This window comes from Musa acuminata, chromosome BXJ2-6 (genome assembly GCF_036884655.1).
Source record: "Musa acuminata AAA Group cultivar baxijiao chromosome BXJ2-6, Cavendish_Baxijiao_AAA, whole genome shotgun sequence".
In the NCBI taxonomy this organism is placed as follows: domain Eukaryota; kingdom Viridiplantae; phylum Streptophyta; class Magnoliopsida; order Zingiberales; family Musaceae; genus Musa; species Musa acuminata.
Genome location: NC_088343.1, coordinates 36,112,084 through 36,137,927, shown reverse-complemented (window position 1 = coordinate 36,137,927; position 25,844 = coordinate 36,112,084). Strand labels below are relative to the sequence as shown.

Here is a 25,844-nt window from a genome sequence, read left to right as displayed (position 1 = left end):
CCCAAATCATCATTTATTGTGTTATATATTCCTGCAGTCCGTGTTTCTGGTTTCCCTTCTTTTCTATTTTACAAATTCTGTTTGTCAACCATGTTGGCTTATTGAATTCTAATGTATTTTGTTATTGTTAGTTGTCTGTAAGTTTTATATATGGAACATTCTGTTCAGTTGTTTTTCATGCTTAGCTAAGATCCTTCCTATTTTATCAGTTGTTTGTGGTCACTAATGACTACCAACAAAATTTAGGTTTCCTATTGCATTTATGATTTCATCATTAGGATCTAACAGTCTAGAGCTTCTTTTAATTATGTATCTATTGAGATTCAGGCCCTCTGCTCTTAAACCTCTTTGTCCTCAGAGCTCTGGTCGGGTGAAAGAATTTTTGCTAGGATGAATGGGAATTTTTCCACACATACATACATTTGGTTTGGTATTTAAGCGTTTAAGTATTATGTGATGATCAGGTCCTTATCTATTGAACGGACTTTGTTTCAAGTGCTCCTTTTCATTTAATATAGGTGTCTTATTCTGGCACCTGGGCTTTCATCTTTACAGTTTTTCTGAATGATTTAACAAAGTTTTAAAGCTGTTATAGCTCTTTCATGATACTTTATAATAAAACATGGGCATTATTGTTTTTGTTTCCTTTTTTTCTCCATCATTTCTGGTTTCTATAAAAAAGTTTTATCTTACGTCAAGATCAGACGTTTAGCATAAGATTTAATTGTAGATCATGTAATCTTTTAGATACTATATTCAGTATTCTATTCGTACTGTCCTTTTGTGTCCCCAAGTTCACCTATCACCTGTTGTACCTTCCTAGTTAATGACACAAATTTTGAATTTACATCTTCAAAATAACATATGAGCATCTAGAAGTCAATTTCTCCGAAACAATTTGTGCCGACAACCAGTGCAATTTCGTCGGGGCCATTCTCTTCCTCCAAGTGGGCTGAAGAGCATCAAGCATGTCGCTAGAGTTTTCTTCATGTTCGCGATTGTTGGTACAAGTTCAAGCTCCTCTAGGTTTGTATGCCCTTAGGCCTCCGAGTAATTCAATGTGATATTTCTCTTGAGACGTTTGTTCTCTGAAGGTTCTACATTTATTCTTTCTCCACAAGAAGTTCTTATCTAGTGAACTCTTTCATAAAAGTCAGAAGTGTGATTCTGGGCTGCAGTAACTCTTTCTGCATGCATTCCTGCACATTCTTTTTCCTTGATTTCTTTTGAGTTTTTGGAAAGAAGAAAAGTTTTGCATCATAATAAACATTCTATCACTTGTGATAATGTGGCTATGTTGTATTAGGGATTTCTCATGCTGATTATTTTATTTTGATATTTGTATGTCTTATTCCTCTGCATATCTCATTTATAATTAAATGATTTTCATATGGATCTTTGAATGGTTATAATTTACAAATTGGTCAGATTGTATTTTTCATGTCAAACCTTTAATATTATTATTTTGATAAATTTATCTCTAAGAACCATGGTTTTAAAAGGTTCTTAAGATCATTCCTCATGAACATTTATAAATTCCTGCCTCAACACTAATTTTATATGGGTCTTGTGATTGGTTAAATATTTGGTCTTTTCTTTTCCCAAACTCTTTAACTTTATTCTATTACATTTATTAGAGTGTATGATTTTGTATTATGTGGTGGTTCAATTTGTTTAAATTTCCAAGTTTGATGTCTAGAGTAAGTAGATGGACATTAGGATACTAAAAAGAGGAATCATAAATGATACTTTAAACTAAAAGCTGTGCAATGTTTTCTTCCTATGGTCTAAAATCTTCATATTTTCTCTACGTGATGCCATGGCTAACTAATATATATATATATATATATATATATATATATATATATATATATATATATATATATATATATATATATATATATATATATATATATATATATATATATCATAAAAAGTTTTTAACTTTGAGAGTTTCCTTTATAGTACATCAACTTTGAAAATTTTAATTATTCTGTCCTGTTGGCCATGCCCTTCACCTAGTCTTTAGCCACGCTCACGTCTCGTCGATCATTCTCCTTCGTTGCATCAAATATCGCTTATCATCGGACTAGCTCAATAGCAGAGATGCAATGACCTCTCTTAGACGTCGTTGGATTAGCAACAAAGGAACAACCTCCGCAACCCTTTTACGAGTAGCAATAGAGGTTGTAGGTGACAATAAAAGGCAATTAATGATTAGGGAGGGGCATGAGAAGATTGTGTAACCCCTCTACGACTAGTGATGAAGGTTGTGGGCCAGGGTTGTGAGCGATGACTATGGAGGTTGCACCTTTATCGTTAGGTCCAACACGGTTTAATTTGACCGTTGCACCTCTGTCACTAGATGGGTCCAACGGAGAGACTTGCTAAAATATAAGACACTTTACGAGTAATTCTCAAAATGAGAAGTTTTTTTTTTCAAGATTTTGTACACATAGTTTCCATAGAGTTAACCCTATTGGATTAGCACATAATGTACATATTAAGTCAACCATGAATTGAAAATTAATATCATCAATAAACTCAAAGAGTTTAGATGAGGGAACATGGTTGTAAATACTTGTGTTTCACTCGTCCTCGGAAAACATTTTTCGATTTGGAGTATTTTGATCTACCAAGTTTGTTCGAACCATATTTGACTACTCTTTAATTAGGCAGCAAACGGATTCAGACAACAAATGTACGTCTGAATCGAATTCGGTGTCGTAATGTCCACACCAACTATGTCTAATTAGACTACTCTGTGTCTACACCAACTTTTGAGTTAATATGATTCCAAACAAGTATCGAGAAATTAGAAATAATGTTGTGTTAATCAAAATCTCTGTCTCTCTCTCTGTCTCTCTCTCTCTCTCTTCTCTCACCGGTGCGAAGTAAAAGCTTTACTTTATTTTTATATTTTATTTAATTTTTATTCAATAAATAAACTCGGAAAAATAGCATGTGGGAAACTAATCCAATGTTTTTGAATCGGTAGAATTTCTTTTATTAGTGAATCAAAATTAATTTGGCCAAACTGTGTTTCGGAAATGCTTTTATTATTTTGAAAACTGATACTTTCTTTAATCATTTTGGAAATGAGGTGCAAAACTCAATATTTAGGATTTTCCTTAGAAAATCGCCATTATTATGACGATAATGACAATAATATGCCATTATTATGATAATGACAATAATAAGAAAACCGATACTTTTCTTGCTCTTCTTCCGCGGCTGCCACCGTGCACTTGCTGCGTCCGGCCCACCAAAGAAGATACACAACGCATGTGCACAATGCGGAAGTCAGTACCTGATGTTGATCTTTGTGCTTATCCATCCCTCCCACCTCTGACAGCGAAACCTCCTTCCAATCATTCTTCTTGTGTCTTCCCCTCCCCATTTCGAGCTCGTCGTTTGCTCGCTCGCTCACTCGCTCTGTCGTCGAAGGTAGAACCAAGGAGGCGAACGGATCATCATGGCCTCGGATCTCTCTCAGCTAGAATCAAGGTTCCCTCTTTCTCAATCCTCGCTTCATCTTTTGGTCTACCTCAGTAAACTCTTGTCACAAATGCGGTCTTTCTTGACCAGTTTGGTTCGGATTTCGGCTACATGATTTGGTTGTGACCCTCATGGCTGTCTTGTTCCTGTTTCACCTTGCCTCTGTCTCTCTTTTGAACAAGCAAACTTGATTAGTACCATTTGCGAGAGTCTGGAACGAGCGGAAAATTAGGACGACGAAATTACTCGAAAAAGAGTTGTGAGATTGCGATCTGGCTGTGGCTTTCTTATCAGTAAGTGTCCGGATGTTGGACATTGGCCCTCTTCAGATCCATAAAGAACTTGGATGATTGATATAGCATTTTTCGTTTACGTCCTGAAGTGTAGGGCTGTTTACAAGTCTTTGCATAGATCATAGCATTTAGATAAACAAACACCTACTTGGTTGTATTTCTGGTCACCCAGTTGGAGTGTGCCTGACTTGTAAGCATGAGACCGACTGTGGTATCAGTTGTTACTGCTGTGTTGTTCAAAAGGTTTTGTTTTGGAATACCCTCATTTGCATTATATAACATAGTACATGATTACATGCCGTATCTTCTGTGACTGGATATTAACATGGTACACCATAGTGCGGATTGATGCTGTTTATGATGGATGCAGCTGCCTTGACTGTGGTATCAGTTGTTACTGCTGTGTTGTTCAAAAGGTTGTGTTTTGGGATACCCTCATTTGCATTATATAACATAGTACATGATTACATGCCGTATCTTCTGTGACTGGATATTAACATGGTACACCATAGTGCGGATTGATGCTGTTTATGATGGATGCAGCTGCCTTGAATCAGCATGTCATCTTGTTATCGTGTCATTAAGCTGGTATAGAGGCTGTCTTGAATATAGCTTGTTTATGAGTCAGTATAATCATATCATCTTGTTTATGTGAAAATATTGTTGGAATATACCTACAAGACTATATGTTCAACATATGCCATTCTGTCATTATGTTGTTCCTGGTTTCAAACTCCAATTGTGCTGATTTCTGCATGGAGGATAAGTGTCTCAAATATAGCTTTACTTTATTTTTCTTTTTAAGTGCTTTTTGCCAAGCATTTGTCTTGTACTTCTGCTCTACCATAATATGTTTTTCTTTTTAACCAATACATCCTTGATGCAAGGGCCTGTGGTATGTTCTCTGAAGAAATATTAAGCATTTTGATTGTAATCAATATTCTTAATGTCCATCAGTATTAGTTGTGAACTTTCTCATTTTAGTATCTCTTGTGACATGTAAATGTATCGACAATCAAGTTGTTTTACACTTTTTTACTCTGGTTATATGCAAGAAGTAAAGATTTATGAAGCATTTACTTTTGGTTCTTGTTTTTTTCATATTTTTCAAGTGTTTAACTTCATATTTGACTATTTTTGTTCTTAAGGTACTGTAATGCATGCCAGAAGCAGGAGGTTCTACCTAATTCTTCAATCTTATCGTGTCTATCAAAAGTAATTTTTTCCAATATATTGGATGTATTTTATTTGCATCTTGCGTTTGAATGCTTCAAACATTATTTTACTGTCTTGTTTTTATCTTAATGGGTGTGCAATTTGTAGGCACTATAGATGTAACTTCAAATCATTTTGGTTAGTTGGTAGAGGCTTTCTGTGTGGGTTCAGGGGGATAATATCCAGGGTTAGCAGTGATTCTCTGGTTTTCCTGGTCTAATACATAATACAGTTTTGAATATCCCATGTTCCAGGCATATGGTGAGATGGAGCTGGGATGTACTTCACACTGCTCTATGGTATACTACAGATCAATCATTTTCCTAGCTACTTGCCTTAGCAAGTTGGCCAAGAAGTATCTACTTCTTTCTTAGCAGTTTCTGCTAGCGTGGTGTGATTTACCAAAGATCCAGTTGGTTCAGCTACTTGCAAGAGAAATTGCCATTAAAAAATGTGTAATTGGTGAACACCATAGGGCAATATTTAAATTTTTTTCTTATTTTGGTTACATAAATTTATGAAATGTGATGGATCATTTCTTAATCTTTTAGAGTTTTAGGTTAACACATGATAGTATTCATTTCCTTGTCTTGGAGAAGGGCATAAAAGTTAACTTATTTGAGCTTAATTGAGTGAATTACAATTTTACTCTGCTGTCTTCTAAAAGTTGTGATTCATTTAATTGAAACGGCATGAAAGTGTATGTGAAGCTATTGGCCACCTTGAGAAAATAAAAAAAGATGAACTTAGAATGTGTTTTTCATACTTAAGTTTTAATAACAGAGTGGATGAACAATGGATAAGTGACAGCCTTTTTCTGGAATCCACCATCCATGGACTTTGGGAGCAAAGCAAAGTCAAATGCTTCTATAACAGTTATGAAACTAGTGTCCTTTCTTTTGTAATGTTAAGCAATATATGATTTTCCATTTGAAACACCAACCATGCAATGATGAGACATACTTCTGTAGTGATGCATACCAAAATTTAGATACATCTCTTTAGACAACTGGGAGTTTGTGCTTCATGGTTTACTTGATAATTTTCTGTTATTTGGTCATATACATCTTTCCCCTTGCTCTTCAATTTATGATTTCAGTGAAGAGTTCTGATCAACACATCCAACCCTAATGGGGACAAGCCATGTTTCCTTGTGCCACTGTCTTCTCCAAGTCATTGGTTGTATGCATAATCAGACTAGTATACTTATGTAATTTGCGTGTCCTGTTTCGAGAGTACCAACGTTTCAGATGTTCTATCACCTCTTTCAGGCTTTTGGCAATAACAGTTATGTCCAAGCTGCTTTCTTTCTATCTTTGGATATGGTTACCTATTCTAAGTATCCTTTCCCGGATTTGAGGTTAGTGTGTCTTCATCTTGATATTTCATATGGTGAACTTCTACTAATCTTATTTACAAGCTTGCTCAAGCCATTAGCTGCAGGGTTGTTACTTGGTAACTGGGGGAACCTGAACTGTATAATGGAACTTCTTTTTGGTGTCTGATACAACAATGTATGAAACTAGGTATCATCCTTTCTGTCAGATAATTAGGTCATAGAAGTATCTCAATACTATTATCTGTAAACCATTGACATTCTTATACTTAGTCCACAGATACACTTTGCATACTTTGAGGCTTGAAGGTTCAAAACCTTATTAAGATGCAGAATATGAGTAAGTCCAAATTTGGTTGATCTGATAGAGAAAGGTTTAACTCTGTATTTGTCTAATCAGTCAAAAGGGATAAAACTTGAAATTGGTTTAAGTTGTTATCTGGTTACATATTTTTATTCATCTTTTTTCCTTTAGGTCTTGTGCTATGTAAGGTCTAACATTTACTACTTTGCTCCAGGTGAAACATCAGAAAGTGCACTTTGAACAATGCTCTTTGGAAATCTTGATTGACAATTTGACATTTTCCGACATTCCTCCACTTATAGATACTTTATCAGGAATCAGTTCATCTGATGTTGATGCAGTTGATGTAAGTCAGAAATCATCTGATGTTTCAATAGATGGGGAATCTCTACTACTGTTAGTTCGTGCAGTCAACCATAAGCTTCGGGCTGTTAATTTCATTAATTCATCATTTTGGAAAGATGTTTTGCGGTATGTTGCTCAATGTTCACCAGATTCTTTTTGACATTAAAGGTCTCTAATAACATTTGATCACGTAACAATCATCTACAGCATTTTCTTAAATGCAATTGTAACTGTAATGACTATTAGTAAAGGGTAAAGGATATTGTTTTTAAGTAATCAAGATCCACCATTTTCCACTATGACAGTGTTATGCAACTTGAATATATACCATTATTTTGTGAATCTAATTCTGCCAGATATAATAATAAGTTTTTTGGTTTTCAATGATACTGTCATGTGACTTAACATTGTTTTTTCTTTCTTTTGTTGAAATATTGATTTGAGCAATAATGATAACTATTTTCAGTTATTTTCACTATAATGTCTAATAATGAACGGGCATGCCTCTAAATATTTGTTCATTAAAATTGTTGCTCAAAATGAGCTAGAGGGCTGCTAGCAACCTGTTATAACCATTAGAACTGGTTAGTCCAGTTTTGAGTTATATCCATTATAGTGGGCCGTTCTACAACCGTGATACCAGAACAAAGGTTATTCATTTGCTAAGAAGAATGAAGCTTACTGTTGTCAATTATGCTATTGCGGATCTCATAATTTTTAAAAACCATTTGGAGATATCTTGCAGAGGTAAGATTCTGTGTTCACAAAAACAAGGAAGAGTCCATTAATCAACTATGGAAATACCACCACATTGTTCTATAGGAGGGTTATATGTTGTTGTTTTAAATGTTGTCTTCACATTATGGCATTTCTTGAACTTGATCTAAACTAGGTGAAATATTGCATGTTAAACATTTTCTATTCGCTGACATAATTACTCTACTCTCCATTGCTTCTAGTGATATTTTCCAGAGAGGTACAACGTGCCAGGTTTTGAACTTGCGCTTCTCTCCTATTCGGAAGCTCAACATGACAGGGAAATTCATGGAATTACACACACTTAATTTGGATTTTAGTGTTCATTTGAACAGCTTCCACATCAATTGTTTTAGTTGTATGCCAAAGCTGATGCGGCTCTCAATGTGTGAAACAAGAGTAGCCAATCTATGGATAACAAGTGCTGCACTATCAAAACTTCGTTCTTTGGTTGAACTTCGCTTTCAAACTTGTTTGTGCTGCTTTGATACTGGGCCATGTCCAACATCTGGTGGAGTGATCAGACTGGGAAATGAGAAGATTTTCTCTGATAAGCAACAATTTTCTTCCTACTTAGGATCAAGATGTGTGGATAATGATGACATGTTAGAACAGACTATGGAACACTCTACAGATGACACTCTTGGTAGACTTTGCTCTGATAATCTCTCATTTTTAAATCATGATTCACTGAAAAGCACTACTCAGGTGTTATCAGATGAAAGTGATTCAGAATTTTCAAGTGATACAAAAGAGGTTGACAATTTGAGAAAAATATCTGATCCTGTTATTGAGTTTAATAACCAGGCCAATTCAAATGTCATAGTAAGCCCATCGAAACATTCTACACCATCTAGCATTATTTCTTCAGTACCAACTCTTATTCCAACTTTTGAGGAGGTAATGTCTTCAAGTAGAAGACTAAATGATAGTAACTCTTTTATTGGGCATGCAAATGCTGATGAATTTTGTTGTCAGCATAACTATATTGATAATTTCACTATCACTGAAGAATTTTCTAAAGATGAAGGATCTTTGACTAATAGTCTGAAGGTAAAAAATGTTACAGTGACCTCACTGAAGAATCATATTTCTAGTCATCCTTCACCAATTTGTTTTGAGACATACTACAAAGAATATATGATAACATCACTGCCAAATTTATTAGTTTTAGATAATTTGCCTATTGGAGATGTGGAACGGGAGCAAGCCAAATTAGTCTTTAAGAGATATTTTGAGCGTGCACCATATAACAGACGAGGAAAAGATTCTGTTGTCAGTATCGTTCAGAGGCGTGAAATCAGCAGTGGTGTTTTCTTTCAGAGATCTTCTAAAGTGAAGCAACAGTATCTTAGAGAAAGTAATCACTCATTCCTCAGGTCACTTTCTGCTGCTAAAGTAAACTCATCTCCACAGCCTCATTCACATTCAATTTCCAATTTTAGAAGTGGTCCAAGTGAAGAGACAAAGAGCTTTCGTCCAAGACAATTTGAGTACCATCCTACAGACCCAAGACTTATGGTATTTGGAACACTAGATGGGGAGCTTGTGGTTATTAACCATGAAAGCGAGAAACTTGTTGGTTATCTTCCATCAGTTGGTACGACACTAAATAGCATTTTAGGCCTTTGCTGGCTTAAGAAGCATCCATCTAAGGTGAGCTGACTACTGGTGAACATAAATCTGCTGCTTTTAAGGTTGATAAATACACCATGTTTTACCTATCTTTTCTTGACTTCAGTAACAATATTACCTGCTTTACCCACGCTGGCTGTATCTATATCCTGTTCATGTCCTAATTTTTCCACATCACTGACTTGTCATTTTGGGTTTATGCTGTTAACTCTAGCTCATCGCTGGTTCAGATAATGGTTCTTTGCAAATGTATGATGTTTGTCGAATGCTGTCAAAGGTCACTGATCGATATTGCAATATGGATGCTTCTATGCACACATTTGATGATTTTGAGCAGTTAACATCTGTCCATATAAATTCAAATGATGAATATATTCTTGCAAGTGGATTCTCAAATCATGTGGCGCTCTATGACATGTGCAGTGGAAGGCGTTTGCAAATTTTCAAGGACCTTCATAAGGAACATATAAATGTTGTCAAGTTTGCCTACCATTCACCCACTTTGTTTGCCACTGCATCCTTTGATAAAGATGTCAAGATGTGGGACTTAAGGCAAGGTACGTCACAGCCTTGTTATACAGCTTCAAGCTCTAGAGGGAACGTGATGGTTTGCTTTTCTCCTGATGATTACTATTTACTTACATCAGCCATAGACAATGAGGTAAACTTGTATGACACATTCGGTTACATTATGCTTTGCAACCATATGTTGATGATCTTAGCAAGTTTTTCCAGGTTAAGCAACTATTGGCTGTAGATGGAAGACTTCTGACTTCATTTGACATTACTTCTACTGGAAATGCTCAAAATTATACTCGATCTTACTATATGAATGGAAGGGATTACATGATAACTGGAAGCTGCGAAGAGCATGTTGTACGCATATGCTGTGCTCAAACTGGAAGGAGGCTTAAAGATGTTCATCTCGAGGTGATTTAGAACTGCAAATTGATCTTTCATCTCTCTAGCTTATCATGGGCCATCTGTTTACTACTGGATCTGAATTTTTCTCATGGTTTTGCATAATAAGAAAAAAGCATAGTACAACCTCCAAATAGATTCATGGTTAGATTTTAATGACTTGAATTGTTGGTGATCTTTTGTTGTCATCCTGAGGGCTTAACACTAGTATGTGACCTGATAAAGGGGCATCCATCTTAAAAATAATGGATTATAATTGAAAATGCTTGATGCTTTACATGCTGGTGGAGTTGATTTCTAGAATTAAAGTTTCTTCGGAAGTTTGTTTGCACCTTGAAAACTGTTGCGTGTGGTCTGCTAGAGCCTATTGTTTCTCCTTCAAGGTTTACATATTTGGTTGCTAGTGCTGCTACATGGATTTATTTGTTTCCATTGTTATATCTAATGTCAACTCCATTATGGAGTTTATTAGCCATCGTAAATTTTCATGTTCAGTCTCGTTGGTCCTTAATTCCAACTCTTCTTTATCATTTTTGGGTCCATTTCTCAACTTAAAATTGCATTTCCTCTATTATGCTTATATGTGCACTTAAGACTTAAGAGTGTGGTTTGTCCTTGGTCAATCTAATATCATATTAACATCTTTAAGAGGAAGTCCAAATAGAGGACTCAAATTATTAAATGTGATCTATATAATCTTTAGGTTATATGATGTTCATTTGCCCATCCATTATCTTGACCAAAAATATGAAGTCTAAACTTTTGCATCACTTGATGGATGATACATGGACTTGTAATCTTATAATTTATCAATAAGGGTAAATTTTAGAAGGTGCAGAACCAAATTAACATTTATATAGTTGATTTTCAAGTTGGCCATGGGCTTATGGACTTAACAAGAATCTCTTGTTTTTTAGTTGGTTGACCTGAGACTAAATTTATATGCGAAAGACAATTAAAGATCCAAATCACTACTTGATGCATTGGTAAACATGTTTGTGTTAGTCTATTATTTTAGTATATATTACACCATTAGTCCTTAAAACTAGTGCTGGATGTCAACTGGGTTTCTAAAATCAATTTGTGCCCATTGACTTCTCATCATGATTTATCATTTCAATCAAATCCTACTATTAGGATCTATCAACAAATTTTGACTGAAAGCTGGTATTAACCCATGACAGAACTTAACATACCAATCTAATAAAAAAATCAATTATAAATTGTCTATCGTGTACCATATCGGGCATGTTGGATGATTTTTCTGCTAATATTTGTGTTACGTTAAAAAGTCAAGTCCAACTGCGCAGTCAGATCAACTTTTCCTCAAGGCTTGTGAATGGAAGCTAATGGAAGGACTTGATCAAAATATAAATTATAGTTAAGGGAGTCAATTGGCACCAAATAAAGTTTTAAGGCTTAATTGAAGTTTGCTCTATGGTTCAAGCACTCTATATATAGTCTATCCTGATTTTTAATATAAGGCACTTTGGAGGATTTGAAATCATATTTGTGAATTATTGGTTTTCAAATCAGTGATACTCTTTAGATAAAAGGAAAACTCTCTTTTTTTGGGCAACCTAAGACTAAGCATGCTATATATATTTATTATCTTGTGGATTCTGTATAAAATGTAAGACTCTCTTTAGATCAGGAAATCATATCTTGTGGATTTTGGGCAACCTAAAACTCTCTTTAGATCAGGTGCTATCAAAGAGAAACAATAAAATGTATTAGAGGGGTAAGTACTCCATTGGTAATTTATCAAATGTAACTGCATGCATCTCCTTTGGGCATATATTTTTTTTGAGAAAATTTTGATCTTTCAAAAAGATCATGTCAATTGCTTATATACAAAAAGATATATATGTCAAGACATAGTTATGATTTAATTGCAGGGCATCCTGGTAAATCGAATGTATACTTACCATGTCACTCTAAACAAAAGAACTTAAACATTTAATTCAAAATTAATTGTGTAGATGCTAACACTGAGTATGTCTTCCTGGGTGGGTTTATATGATGATATTGCTGTTGGAGAACATATTTCATATTGCTTGGTACAGTTCTTACCAACGATCTGACACGGACTTAGCTGGATTTGCATAAGTCGTGCGGCACCCTTGCGTGTCCGTCCGCAAAGGTCAGCCTCCCCGAAGCCTCCCATTGTCCTTTAGGACCAACAAAAGAGAGAACGGGTTAAAGAGAACGCCTCAATCGGGATCCACAAGCAAACATGTCCGAAAAAACACTTCATAGACAATGCAAGTTACAAACAAACTTTACAAGCTCTGAACAGTGGCACAACAAAGGGTAAAATGGTCCATTACAGACCAAGAAGCTCTCGCACGTGTCCACATGACACAACCTTTATTTACAAGCCTAAAGAGGCCACCAACCCAACTAAAATGGGACTATTAAGCCTTCGGCCGCCCCTTTACATGCTGTACAAGGCATGAATATGCCAACAGACACGGACAGATATAAGCATTACATCAAACACCTTGTTTAGAAGTTTGTCCGTGACATTCTCCCCCACTTATCCCTTCGACGTCCTCGTCGAAGCCTTTGTGAACACTGCAACTCTTCGCCTTTGCTGAGTCTTCAATCTTCTGCTCCAGCTGCAATGCGCCTCCTGGCTCCCAGCTGCTCTCCGCTGCTGTTTTTGAGTAGTCGAACTTTGATCCGCCATGCTGCTTCAACTCACCAATGACTCTGACTCTGGTGTGGGGTTGGCTGAGTTGTGTTGATCCTCGTTGATTCCTGCGGATCCACCAAATGAAGGAAAAGACCATTCTTACTGCGCCAATTTCTCAAAATTTTCACATGCTGCTTGAACTGGGTGGATGCTTGTTGGAGCTTTAACGAGCATCATCTCGCAAACTTCTGAAGTTTTGGGTCCTTCCTCCACAAAATTTGCTCATTGACTCTTCTTTCACTTAGTTGTCACATCCAAGTAGGTTCGCATCATTTCCGTTTTCGATTGGCATTTCGTTAGGAAATGAAGCGGACAATCTACTCTCAGTAGCACTGATCACCGTTGGTGAGGATTTGACAACTATTGTCTTCCATTATCTTCGAAGGGTCTTTGAACTTGTGCAGAGCTCCTCTGCTGGATAGATAAGAGAATTGGGGTACTCGGTTTCGCCCATCCTCTTAAGAGTTAAGAAGGCAAATGTTACTTGACTTCGCCCGCCTCCTCGAGGTTGTACTTCATGCATCGAGCTAGTTACTGGCCTTCGCCTGCTCTTTGCTCACACTTCTGAAGCACTTGAAGTATTTGCACTCCTTGCGTTGAGTTAGCTACTGTGATTCACCTTCTCAATGCCATCGAACTTCTGGAATGCGGGAAGTTTTCACCCCAACTTGGAGTAATTCTCTGATAGATGAGGTCGCCTCTGGGATTGTACCGTCTTCTCCATCAACCCTACCGCCTACTCCACTGAGTAGCAAAGGTACAGCACCGCGTACTGCTTGCTTCGTTCCTTGGTCATGCACTCTTGCATGACCCGAAGTCCTTCACTTACGGCTATCTTGATGAGAAACTTGTTGACACCGGTCTTACGAAGTTCCTCGGCCTCTGCCCTTCAGCCTTGTCTCGGTACTTGGAGATTGTCTCTGCATGCTCCACCTCCTCGGCCCCTTTCACAACCAAACACTCTCCCTCCATGAGAGCAAGGGATCAATGACCTTCACGGAAGTCCCGCCTCTGCGGTATCATGGCGCTGCCATGCCCATGGCACTACTATCCGTCGCATCGCATCTACATCCCTTTTCTTCACAATCAGTAGATATGCCTCCGTGACACTCCTCTGGACTCGTCGTCGCTTCCTCGCCCCTTTCGACCCCCTGCTTCAACACCTCTGTGTTCTCTAAGCAGTCTGTTTGGTCGATGGAAAGACAGACTGCAACTCCCATGCATGGCCTCTGCCATCACGTTGTAGGGTTTGCACCGATTCTGTTCTCCTTAGCTTCCTTGGTAGCAACGTTCGCTTACTCGGCCTTGTCCTCTGACTTGCCGGGCTCCCTTAAGCGAATATGAGCTCTAGAGCAGTCCAACTCTCCAGCTGCTTCGATCATACCTCTGCATGATCAAGTTCCTCCCATGGAACTCACTGGTACTTGCATTCGAACTTTTCCCTTGGTGGAACCCAGCCCCCATATGCTGATAACCAAGGTTTTCATCCGATGCAAAATTCGATGCACGCACGGAAGACCCGCCTCTGCGGTACCATGGCCTTCACTCCTTGAATCCATAGCCCTTCTTGCCGTCATGTTGTTCACCGAAGTGGAGCTCCCAGTAGCTCCCGATCATACCTCCATATGATCTAGTCCCTCCCGGGACTATGTCGTGTGTCGCATTGCCACGAACTGTTCCACCACGATCCGCTGCACCATGTCGCCTCCTGGTGACATCTCCATTGCATTCTGATCCTTGTGGAATAAACTCGAATTGTGAACCCTCTATGTGTGGCCTCTGCCAATACATCGCAGGGTCTCCTCCACCTTCGATTTTGTTCGCTCCTTTGGCAATCGACCTTCATCCACTCACTCTTGGGTCACACCTAGATGAAGTACCGCTCTAGGACAGTCCGTCGCCTAGTAGCTCCCGAAGTCCACCGACTTCACTGTAATTTGTGCACCATTGTCTGGATCCTGGGCCTCTGCCCCTACCAGCACAATCTCCGCTGCGCACTGCTTCCTTCATAGCAACTCGAATGGCAACACTGTGGCATATTCTTCAAGAGTACCCGCCTCTGCGTCCTCTTGCCCCGTGCTAAGGCCTTCTGAACCCAACTTCGCCTCCGCAAATTGAGTCGCCTTAGTTCCTCCATCAAATGCTTCTCCGAGATAAGGTGCATGTGCCCCGAAGCTCCCTTCGTCTTTGGCACCATGCAAGATGAGTCCGCTCCGTCAGAATGAAGGACCCATGGAACAACATGATCCTACTATTGCCTCTGCAAGAGTTCATGTCCTTGACCTCTGTCTAAGGAAAGCACTGTGCCTCTGCTCCACGTTCCAACTTCTATGCTGGCTCCCTTCATGCGGCTTGGGTACTTCGCCAAGTTACGCCCAAGTTGCTCCGCTCCTCGTTTTTGCATTGAGTCGATGGTGGCCCTCGTGCCCACCATTCCACGGGTCAGCCCTCCCTTGAGTCCGATCTCCACATCGACTCCAAGTGTGCCTTCATTTAAGTTGCTTTAGGTCGCTCCCCCACTTGATCTCGCAATGCATCCACCAATGCATTCTCTCGAGCGAGATCATGCGACAACTCCTCGCCGCTTGCTCAATCCATCGAACTTCGTGGAGTTGTTGTTTGTTGAGGTACTCCTCCTCAACATGTGAGGTCCGTCTCACATGATTCTCCCTCTGGAGAGCCGGGACTTATCCCTCCTGGATAACTATCCCGTTGGAGCAACATCTCTCTTCGTTTCGGAGACCACCATCCCCTTGGGCTACTCCGATCTGCTGAACAAACTGTGCATTGTTTTGCCTCCTGCAAATGCACTTGCTAGATTGCGACTCCCCGTCAATACAGCCCCCGCTGCACCCCTCGAGGCCTAGCAACATGCTGAACTCATTGCACACTTCAGCCTCCTACGGACGTATCCTTCACATGCCGAAGAGAAAGTTTCAATGCTCCATGGCGCCGAGTCTTGACCGCCTTGGGATGGCCACGAACATTCCATCGTCTGCATACAAGCCCATGCATGAGTACCGAATTCTTCGAGTTAGCAATTCCCCTCACCTTTGTGAGCTTTGCATAACTCTTTTGGTCGTTGAACAACTCATTCCACCTTGCATGGTCTCATTCTTGCCAAGCGCCTCGCTTGCCTAGAGCACCATCAAGTATAGTTGTCAACGTTGAGCCGTAGCTCAAACTCAGCCATCCCAACCTTTGTGCGCTCCAAATTCTTCCAAGCTTGCCTGTTCTCGTGGTGCCTCTTGCGCGAAGGGTTGGCCATTCCTCTGAATGCCAATCTCAGATGCCCGCTCCTCTGAGCGACTCTTTTCCCTACATCTCCATGCCCGTTTTCCCTCAAACGGTCGTGCGTGTGCTGACTGCCCTCAACGCAGCCCCGCTAGGTCCCCCACGTTTGCATGTCAAGTGTTTCTATGAGTGCTTGTCCCGCTCTGATACCATATGACACGGACTTAGCTGGATTTGCCTAAGTCGTGCGGCACCCTTGCGTGTCCGTCCGCAAAGGTCAGCCTCCCCGAAGCCTCCCATTGTCCCTTAGGACCAACAAAAGAGAGAACGGGTTAAAGAGAACGCCTCAATCGGGATCCACAAGCAAACATGTCCGAAAAAACACTTCATAGACAATGCAAGTTACAAACAGACTTTACAAGCTCTGAACAGTGGCACAACAAAGGGTAAAATGGTCCATTACAGACCGAGAAGCTCTCGCACGTGTCCACATGACACAACCTTTATTTACAAGCCTAAAGAGGCCACCAACCCAACTAAAATGGGACTATTAAGCCTTCGGCCGCCCCTTTACATGCTGTACAAGGCATGAACATGCCAACAGACACGGACATATATAAGCATTACATCAAACACCTTGTTTAGAAGTTTGTCTGTGACATATCGCCATTTCACTCGGATTGGTATGGAATGGGCTGTACATACCAATTCGAGCATAGACTGGTACGTGGACTGCCCCCTGGTTTGAGCGGTCCTCTTCGACCCATTAAAACAGATTCCACTCCAACTTGTTTACTCATTTAGGTCTTGTGTTTGTGAGCCTTCTTCGCTCGAATGCGAGTGCATCTCGCCTTGCTATCACCCATCCCTGCCACCGTCTATCATTCGCCATGCACCGTCAACGCGGACGTTCCTACTTCTTTTCTTCTCCTTGCTCTTCTTCCTCCTCTTTTTCCTCCACGGCCTCCTTCCTCTTCCTCTTCCTCCATCACCTCTTCTTCCTTTCTTTTCCTTCTTAATCCTCTTACCCCTACTTTTTCCTCCACCATTTCCTCTTCTCCTTTTCTTCCTATTCGAAAAACCAGTATGTATTGGTGTAAGATTTGTTGATATTAGTACTGACCAGTTTGTACCGGTCCGATAGATCACCAAAATGGGTCAGGTATTGAAAACAACGATCCTTGGTGATAAGGGTAAAAATGGCAGTCAGCCTCAGGACAATGTCAGTTGCTCCAGATGACGTCACGCACCTTGGAATTGATCAGAACACTGACCGAGGCACATTAATATCCTGCAAAAGCCAAGTCCAACACGCTACGCCATGGCTACTGTCAGCCTGCCCCCTGCAAGCGGGTAGCTCAGGGAGCAGAATGCTTCCCTACAAATACCCTCTCGTTCATTAGAAGGGGGGGGGGGGGGGGGGACACACTCCAAAAGACTACTTCTCTCGAAACCCCCTCTACATCTTCCTCTAACTTGATCGTCGGAGGGGTCGGGTCGAGCACCCCTACCCGACCTTTGTGCAGGTGCGAAGCCTTCGGAGATCCCCGCCTTCGGAGATTCAGCGAGCTCGAGGAGCGCCCCTGCGGAGATCCCCGCCTTCCGGACCCGAACCAAGCCGGGCCATTTAATCTTGAGGCGACAAAGGGGGCTCGGGGAGCGGCGTGCGCATCCGGGGGGCGGGTTCTCGCTGTTGCAGAGGCCGGGTTGCGTGTGGGGGCGTTGGCTGGGAGACGAGCGGGACGATAGTCTGCACCACGCCCGCTAGCGCCCGCACTTGGTGGGCAAGATCGTGGAAGGCTTCGGGCGAAATAGATGGTGGGCCGACGGGGGCGTCGGGCAGCGACAAGCCTGGGTCGTTGAATAGCCTCCAGTATCGCTCCGAAGTTGTGGCGGGGCGTTCGTCTCGGAGCTCCTCCTACGAGGGATGATCCCCTGGGGTCCTGACCGAGCGCGACCCCGTGGCTGCGGGTTCGCCGAAGTGGGTCTGCTGACCAGTCGACATTCGGCCCTCCTTCTAGCGCCATTTTGTTACGGTGAGTAACTTTTTTAGCCGTGGCCTCGGGGCCGTCGCGGCTTGGTTCGGGTCCGGAAGGCGGGGATCTCCGCGGGGGCGCTCCTCGAGCTCGCTGAATCTCTGAAGGCGGGGATCTCCGAAGGCTTCGCACCTGCACAAAGGTCGGGTCGAGAGCTCAACCCGACCCCTCCGACGACCAAGTTAGGAGATGCGGTAGAAAGTCTGCTTTTTTCTCCTCCCCCTGCCTGTTTAGAGTGCATGGGTATTTATAGGGAAGCTTCCCGTTACCTGACGTACCCACTTGTGTGAGGCCGGGTCGCACCTCTGATGGTGTCTGACACCGTTCATGCGGGTGTGGTCTCGGGTGGCGTAAAGCCGAAGAGCCGAGGAGCACACCTCGGCTCCTCGATCGCATGGTGCCCGAGACCACGTCGTGCTCCTCGGCCGCATAATGCCCGAGATTACCTCCTCGGTCGCGTAACGCCCGAGGCCACCATTTTGTTACGGTGAGTAACTTTTTTAGCCGTGGCCTCGGGGCCGTCGCGGCTTGGTTCGGGTCCGGAAGGTGGGGATCTCCGCGGGGGCGCTCCTCGAGCTCGCTGAATCTCCGAAGGCGGGGATCTCCGAAGGCTTCGCACCTGCACAAAGGTCGGGTCGGGGTGCTCGACCCGACCCCTCCGACGATCAAGTTAGAGGAAGATGTGGAGGGGGTTTCGAGAGAAGTAGTCTTTTGGAGTGTGTCCCCCCCCCTCTTCTAATGAACGAGAAAGTATTTGTAGGGAAGCATTCTGCTCCCTGAGCTGCCCGCTTGCAGGGGGCAGGCTGACAGTAGCCATGGCGTAGCGTGTTGGACTTGGCTTTTGCAGGATATTAATGTGCCTCGGTCAGTGTTCTGATCAATTCCAAGGTGCGTGACGTCATCTGGAGCAGCTGACATTGTCCTGAGGCTGACTGCCATTTTTACCCTTATCAAGGGGGGGGGGGGGGGGGGGGGGGGGGGACACACTCCAAAAGACTACTTCTCTCGAAACCCCTTCCACATCTTCCTCTAACTTGATCGTCGGAGGGGTCGGGTCGAGCACCCCGACCCGACCTTTGTGCAGGTGCGAAGCCTTCGGAGATTCAACGAGCTCGAGGAGCGCCCCCGCGGAGATCCCCGCCTTTCGGACCCGAACCAAGCCGCGATTGCCCCGAGGCCACGGCTAAAAAAGTTACTCACCGTAACACTTGGTTCTTACTTTCTTAATGTCTAGAGCTACATCACATTGGATAGAGAAAGCATAGCTTAGAGGATTAATTAGATCAACCCTCATTTGATGAATTTCATCAATTAACCAATTTGGATTGCTGGAACCAGTTAAAAATAATAAAAAAGGTTAACTAAAACTAGACATTGTGTATGGGATCAATCCTGACCGATAAGATGAGTTGAAGCTGACTGAAACTTCAAGGTCTACGTATCTTGGTCACAACTCAAACTGTGACTGTTGCTGATGGTCCAATATTGTGACCAACGAGCCAAATCCGGTAACCTTTCCAATATGTTAATTGACAAAGCCAAGTTGGACCCATGAAAACTTGAATGCATGAGAAAATATGTGGATCTTGCCATTCCCTCTATTATTCCCAGTTTATTGTGAATAGAACTCCATTTTATGTTCCCCTATTACAAGTTCCCACCAGAGTCTTTCCTTCATACCTTCTTGCAATGCATCATCATAAATTAGTGATTTGAAATTGCAATCTCCAAATGCGGGATCCTAATAAAATATTTGCAAACACAAAGTTCCAAACAAGGCTCCCCTCATTTACAGAAGTTGCATATTCCTATGCATGTTTTACCTAACACAACTGCATTCACAAATGTAGGGATCCAAATAGCCCCTAAATGTTTACTCTCTCATGTTTGTTAGCAGCTTGATTAAATTTAGATGACTATGAATCAATTTTTTGTGATGATCTTACCATTTTTCTTTCAATTCCCTACTGCTAATACTAACTGGAAAAAAATTCTTCTTTTTTGTGCAATTTTCTGCTTTCAGTATCAATGCAGGTCTAGCATATATAAAACTTAAACACCCTCTGTAATGTTCCTTTTTATTTATGGCCACTTTGTGTAATTTTGTTAATCTCCACCTCAATCTTATGCAACTGTTGCCTTAAGTTAACTAAATAGTATCTTGAGTAATATGCAATCAGATTAATCATCTATTCTTAATTTTTTTTTTAAAGTAATATCATTGGCTTGTTTCTGATATATTTTTTGTCTGTTTAATTGACAATTGAATCCTGACTCATTATCTGGAATTCTGGATTAATATTATTGTACTCAAATTATCTGCAAACCTAGTGTATTTTTTTGGATAATGGATGGCATATAGCATGTCATATGCTCGACACTCTTTGGTGATATCAAGCCTTACTGAGAAGGCTTAACAATCATCAATTTTGCTCATGAAACTGTACTAAATATAATAATTGCTCACTATTTGCAGGGACGGGGTTCAAAAAATTCCATATTCATACAATCTTTGAGGAGTGATCCATTTAGGGTGAGTATTTATTTAGGTCTTAAGCAAATGGTTTGTCTGATGTGACTCCTGAAAAATGGTAAATTCTCACTTGACACTTGCCATCACATTTAATTATCTGCACCTAAGAGTTCACTGGAATTATGTTGACAAAATAAAACTGCTGATGTGTTCTTTCAAGTGAACGACATCAGGAAATCCTTATGGCGTATTAATTTACACTAATTAGTTTCATTATCATGGACAACTTAAATCCCTTTTTACACAGTGTAACAGCCTTTGTTTCAAGTTCTACCAATCCTACTTGGGAACTTATTAAATTTTTTGTTATTTCTCTTATGTGACTATTTAGTTCCAGCGCTTATGTTGGTCTAAGTTGTGTGAATGGTTGCTTGAGTTATTAAATCTTAACAGTTAATGTAGAGGTTGTATGGCACAAAATTTCCAAATTAGTACGATGGTCACTTCCTGACGAGGAAAATAAAATCTAGTTCTTCTTTCTGCAACCATATAAATCTTTGAGGTCATGTATATGTTGAAAATGAAGTTTAAGTTATTGTTCACTTCGCTGTCTTTTGCTCTTAGTTTATCATCACTTCTTGGTAGTGTCAAACTGTCAATGCTGCAATTGGGAAGCAAAAAGTAGAGCTTGGGGTATAGAGTGACCTATAATTCTATATATAAATTGTTTTTCCGAGAGGTTGGAGTCTGAGCAGGACCAAGATGCCCCTACGATGAGAACAAACTATACTAGGATTATATTAGAATTTATATGATGACCACGCAAATAAATTAACATAGTTAATCAATTTTCATATGAAGATCGTTCTTTTTTTCAGATTATGAAGACAGTTCATTCCTGCATGCTTGAGATTGTAGGCAGTCCGATAACAGCTTCAGTTTATGATTGCTTCATAGTTCATATTACAAACCATAAATTATCAATCTAACTGCAGTGAAAGAGCTTGTTCTCTCTAATCTTCATTGTGATAGAATATCTTCTTTCTAGGTGCAAAACATACCCTTACAAATTATATGATTTGTGTCAATGAAGCCAAATATGAAACCACAGAACAGCTTCAGTTCAACCAGTTTGAATTTGCATGAAAACTTGATGTATTTACTTAACAAAATCCATGGATGTTCTACTAGATCTTATTTTTATCTATCTATTATAATGGAGTATCTTCCTGTCCAATGCAGGCTTTTCACATGAGTATTTTAGCAGCTCATTGGCACCCATTTACAAAATCAGAGATCATAAAGGTACTTCAATTTTTTCTTTAGTTGCTACCTTGTCTGGCCAAAATCTGCAGACTCCAGCTATTTTGGAATTCTCTGCAGGTGAACTTGTTGCAAACTGAAGAATGCATCGAAGAAAGCACATCCGGTTAAAGTGCTCTAATGCTCTAGTTCCGTCACTGGTGAAGGGTTGATCATTTGATGATAACTTATTTGGAAGATGAATATTGCCTTGTCAAGCAAACTGAATTCACTTCTGGCATATTATGACAAATATCTCAGGCTCTGAGCCCTTTCCTTCATGGGCTCTAATCCATAGTTGTATAATGTGTATGGTCAATAATGTGTGGAAAGATTGAATACTTTGTGTACATATATGTGTTTCAGATAGTGCTATGGTCTAAATCGTGCTTCTTGAAATAATTTTGAACTCGTTTGTTTTGAAAACAATTTTGAGATGCCATTGAACCAATTACTGGGGCATTGTTCTCTATAGGTTCTTCAAACATGGAGGTTATGTGAGTACAAGAAACTGTTAATAGCTCAGCTGATGAATCCTCATTCCTTTGTCACTAAAGATGCAGCAGTGGTGCGTTGGGTTCCAATTTGTGTATAATCTACAGCAAGGAAGAACTCAAACTACCAGTGTTAGAGCTGTGGAGGATTCTTCTCCTGCAAATTGAGAAATGCCTTGATTTGAATTTTTGTTTGAAGTTAGATTGTTAGACATGTCACAGGTGATCTTATGTTTCATATTTGGCCAACCAAAATATGTTTCATAGTTGTATCAGCCTCTATCTAGATTTTGTTTCCATCCTTTCATGAAGATGTTGGTTCTGAAGGTAAATGGTAGAAAGATGGCAGCTTCTCACGGACATTCTATCGAACACCTGCTAAAATGCCTGAGGACCGCTAACCAGTGGAAAGTTGCGGTTCCCTGTTTGGTGTCGCGGACGACGCAGTTGAATCCAGTGTCGGAAATATTAGCTTTGTATTTAAGCGGCATTCGCCCCTTTCCTGTCCGACCAAACCCTCGCCGGGGAGATGGCTGAAGACAGCGAAGCGACAAAGCACGGGTCCGGAGAAGCGCCCGCAAAGGGAAGCAACGAGGCAGAGGCCTCCGCGACGCCCCCTCCGCCTCCGGCGTCCAGGCTCCCATCCGTCTCCCTCAACATCTGGCCGCCGTCGCAGCGGACGCGGGAGGCGGTGATCCAGCACCTGATCGAGACCCTCACCTCTCCATCCCTCCTCTCCAAGCGCTACGGCGTCCTCTCCCTCGACGAGGCCTCCGCCACTGGCCGCCTCATCGAGGAGGAGGCCTTCGCTGCCGCGGCCACGGCTGTGGCTGCGGACGGCGCCCACGCCACCTCCGTCGACGAAGAGGTGGAGATCCTCCAGATCAACTCGAAGGGGATCACCGCGGCCGCGGACGGCGCCCACGCCACCTCCGTCGACGAAGAGGTGGAGATCCTCCAGATATACTCGAAGGGGATCAGCAAGCGCGTGATTGAGACCGTCAAGAAGAGAGGTTCATCCGTGGACGGCGCCGCCAAGGTGACACCGACGCCCGCCGATTCTGACGCACCTGCCACTGCTGCCGGTGAGGAAGCCTCATCTCTCGAATCAGAGACTCCACAAGCTTAAATTTGGGCTCTGGATACTATATCATGGTACTCTTTCCTTTTCTGTTTCTTGAGTGTTTGTTACATTGTTCTCAGATGAAATGCTTGTCTTGGTCTGGAATTTTTAGTTGGTGGTGTTGTCGAGGATGATTGCATTTTGTGGATCTGTAGACTTGCAATGCTGCATTGAATTGCTATATGGTGATGTTTAGGGTTTATGATATAGTACTGCTACTCTATATCAACTAAATAAAGCTAAGGGAGAATGTTCAATCTCTTCCTCTCTCTGGTTGGAGTAGATAAAATTGGGGTACTGAAACTTTTAATCTTGTCTCTGTATTTATATATTTTTTTTGTTGTTGCTGCCTTTCTATTTTTGGATCTACACCAATATTTGTTTTTTTTTATAATTTCAGTATTTATAGCATTGCCTGCTTTTATTTCTGTTCTTATCCTATTATTGCTGTTATGTTTTTAAATAGCGAAAAGACTACATCATTTGATTACTAGGGAATCAGATATTACATTGGGGTTATTACCAAAGTTGATTGGGAATTCACTATCCCCACTTAGAGCTAATCAAATTAGCTCTTGCAAAGTTAGCCATGACATGAGCTGTTGTTTAAATGTCGTCAGATAATAACAAAAGTTGTAGGAAATAGATTGACATAGCAGTTTAATGTCGTGTATTAGACTAGAAATAGTCAGTCCATGGGCATGATTTATCCTCCTTGATCCATCTGATGGCTAGTTGAGAGTCAGATTTGATGATCAGGTTTTTGGCTCCTAATTCAAGAGCCCTCTCGAGGCACTCTCTAATTGCCCGACATTCCGAATGAGCCGTAGAGGAAACCATGATGTGTTTGCATCCTGCAGCTAGTATAGAACCATTAGGAAGTTTTAATAAATAGCCTGAACCAGCTGGCTGGGTTTTAGAGCTGAATGAACCATCACACGCAAGGGTGTGGAACATTTGTAAGAAGGTTCATAACCATTACTTGCACATCTTCATACTATGTTCAGATTATAATTTCTCCTTCTGTATGCTTAGATTTGTCTAACCAGCAAGTGGGACCTAATCAGTCTAGACGTAGCTGCTTATGTAAAGTAAAAAACTCGTATAGTGAAACAAGAAGGGAGTAATAAAGAGTTGACTGCAAAGATAAGAGACTAAGTACAGATTACTATAAGATCGGGAGTTACCTCTAAATTTATTGAAGTCGTATACATCCTAGATTTTCACTTAAATTGAACCCTAAGGCTTCGCTCTGTTCTCATAAAAGGACTTCCAACTCAGTGTGACAGCTTAAAGACTCTGTTATGTAATATTTGACTCAAAAGTGGGAACTCTTGTTAGCTGAAACTCAACAATGTTGAAATAAAAAAGGGTAAGGAATACCCACCTAAGGTATAGCCCATTTCACTTATTCCATCTACTTTTAATTGACACCACTTAGCCGCCCAAGTACCCTATCTTTTTGTTATCCACCTACATTTTAAAATTATTTTTGGCAAACAAATAAGTCCCTATAAATTTTACCTGCTAGGTATCTCAGCTGTACATCCTTAGTCATTGCAGTGTCCACAAGTATAATGTGCCTGAGATGGTTGCTTGGACCATCCCAAATAATGTGGCACTTGTAGGGGAAGCAGCTATTCACTTATCCCTTGCTAGGATCGCATTTCTTGACAAAATCAACTCGATCAATGTTTCTGCAGCACCAACTAATGTCTCACTGGCGTTCACTTGAAGAATTTTTGGAAATGGTGTATTAATTCTTCTAAGAAGCAAAAACCAAAATTTACATAATCTTCCCCACTCATGGACCAGTAGTGCTTCTAGGTTCAATCCAAATCTGAGACACTCACTCTACCATGAAATGAATGGTTCATTATAACCATAGTGATTATTAGGTTGTATTAAGTGCTGTGCGAGAAATTAAGATCCATCTCGTTTTTGTCGTAACGAAAAAATTCACTCTGGAAATATTAGTTCAAGATGGGAAGCTAGAGGTAGAGGGTATTGTTGTGTTCTAGGTAAGGTCGCAGCAACACAAGTTAGGTAAGAGATTCTGAAATATTTCTAAATGGTGAGAAGGGTCCATGCTATTGGCCACAGTTGAGAAGAATGCTTTTTGGTAGTCAACCTAGTTTATTTTTTTACCCATGAATAGTTTTGTGGCTGCTCCATTAATCC

The 25,844-nt window shown here is 40.9% G+C and overlaps 2 protein-coding genes across 20 annotated transcripts; both read left to right on the top strand.

Moving 5' to 3' along the window:
• The first annotated feature begins 3,279 nt into the window (after window positions 1–3,279).
• Window positions 3,280–23,932, top strand: LOC135615373 (protein DWD HYPERSENSITIVE TO UV-B 1-like). 19 transcript variants are annotated; one of them, XM_065113784.1, is made up of 12 exons: window positions 3,436–3,507; window positions 4,940–5,006; window positions 6,278–6,366; window positions 6,450–6,520; window positions 6,623–6,682; window positions 6,861–6,992; window positions 7,951–9,403; window positions 9,597–10,043; window positions 10,118–10,312; window positions 20,748–20,804; window positions 21,987–22,049; window positions 22,128–23,932. In XM_065113784.1, the coding sequence occupies exons 6-12, from the start codon at window positions 6,976–6,978 to the stop codon at window positions 22,176–22,178; spliced, it is 2,283 nt and encodes a 760-aa protein (XP_064969856.1). In that variant the 5' UTR covers window positions 3,436–3,507; window positions 4,940–5,006; window positions 6,278–6,366; window positions 6,450–6,520; window positions 6,623–6,682; window positions 6,861–6,975; the 3' UTR covers window positions 22,179–23,932. The 19 variants fall into 19 exon arrangements, with proteins under 19 accessions (XP_064969840.1, XP_064969841.1, XP_064969842.1 ...); XM_065113781.1 differs by having other exon boundaries at window positions 6,616–6,682; XM_065113775.1 differs by having other exon boundaries at window positions 6,450–6,532.
• On the top strand, window positions 22,968–23,932 carry LOC103989007 (MFP1 attachment factor 1). Its single transcript, XM_009407729.3, has one exon. The coding sequence runs from the start codon at window positions 23,070–23,072 to the stop codon at window positions 23,667–23,669; it is 600 nt and encodes a 199-aa protein (XP_009406004.2). The 5' UTR covers window positions 22,968–23,069; the 3' UTR covers window positions 23,670–23,932.
• Window positions 23,933–25,844: the final 1,912 nt, after the last annotated feature.

What these genes read in the sequence shown, in the direction of transcription:
- LOC135615373 (XM_065113768.1), top strand. Translation starts at nt 3,286, where the DNA reads ATGTGCACAATGCGGAAGTCAGTACCTGATGTTGATCTTTGTGCTTAT. An exon ending in TTAAGAAGCATCCATCTAAG is followed by an intron (nt 9,404 to 9,596) that starts GTGAGCTGACTA and finishes TGTTAACTCTAG; the next exon opens with CTCATCGCTGGTTCAGATAA. An exon ending in CATCAGCCATAGACAATGAG is followed by an intron (nt 10,044 to 10,117) that starts GTAAACTTGTAT and finishes AAGTTTTTCCAG; the next exon opens with GTTAAGCAACTATTGGCTGT.
- LOC103989007 (XM_009407729.3), top strand. Translation starts at nt 23,070, where the DNA reads ATGGCTGAAGACAGCGAAGCGACAAAGCACGGGTCCGGAGAAGCGCCC.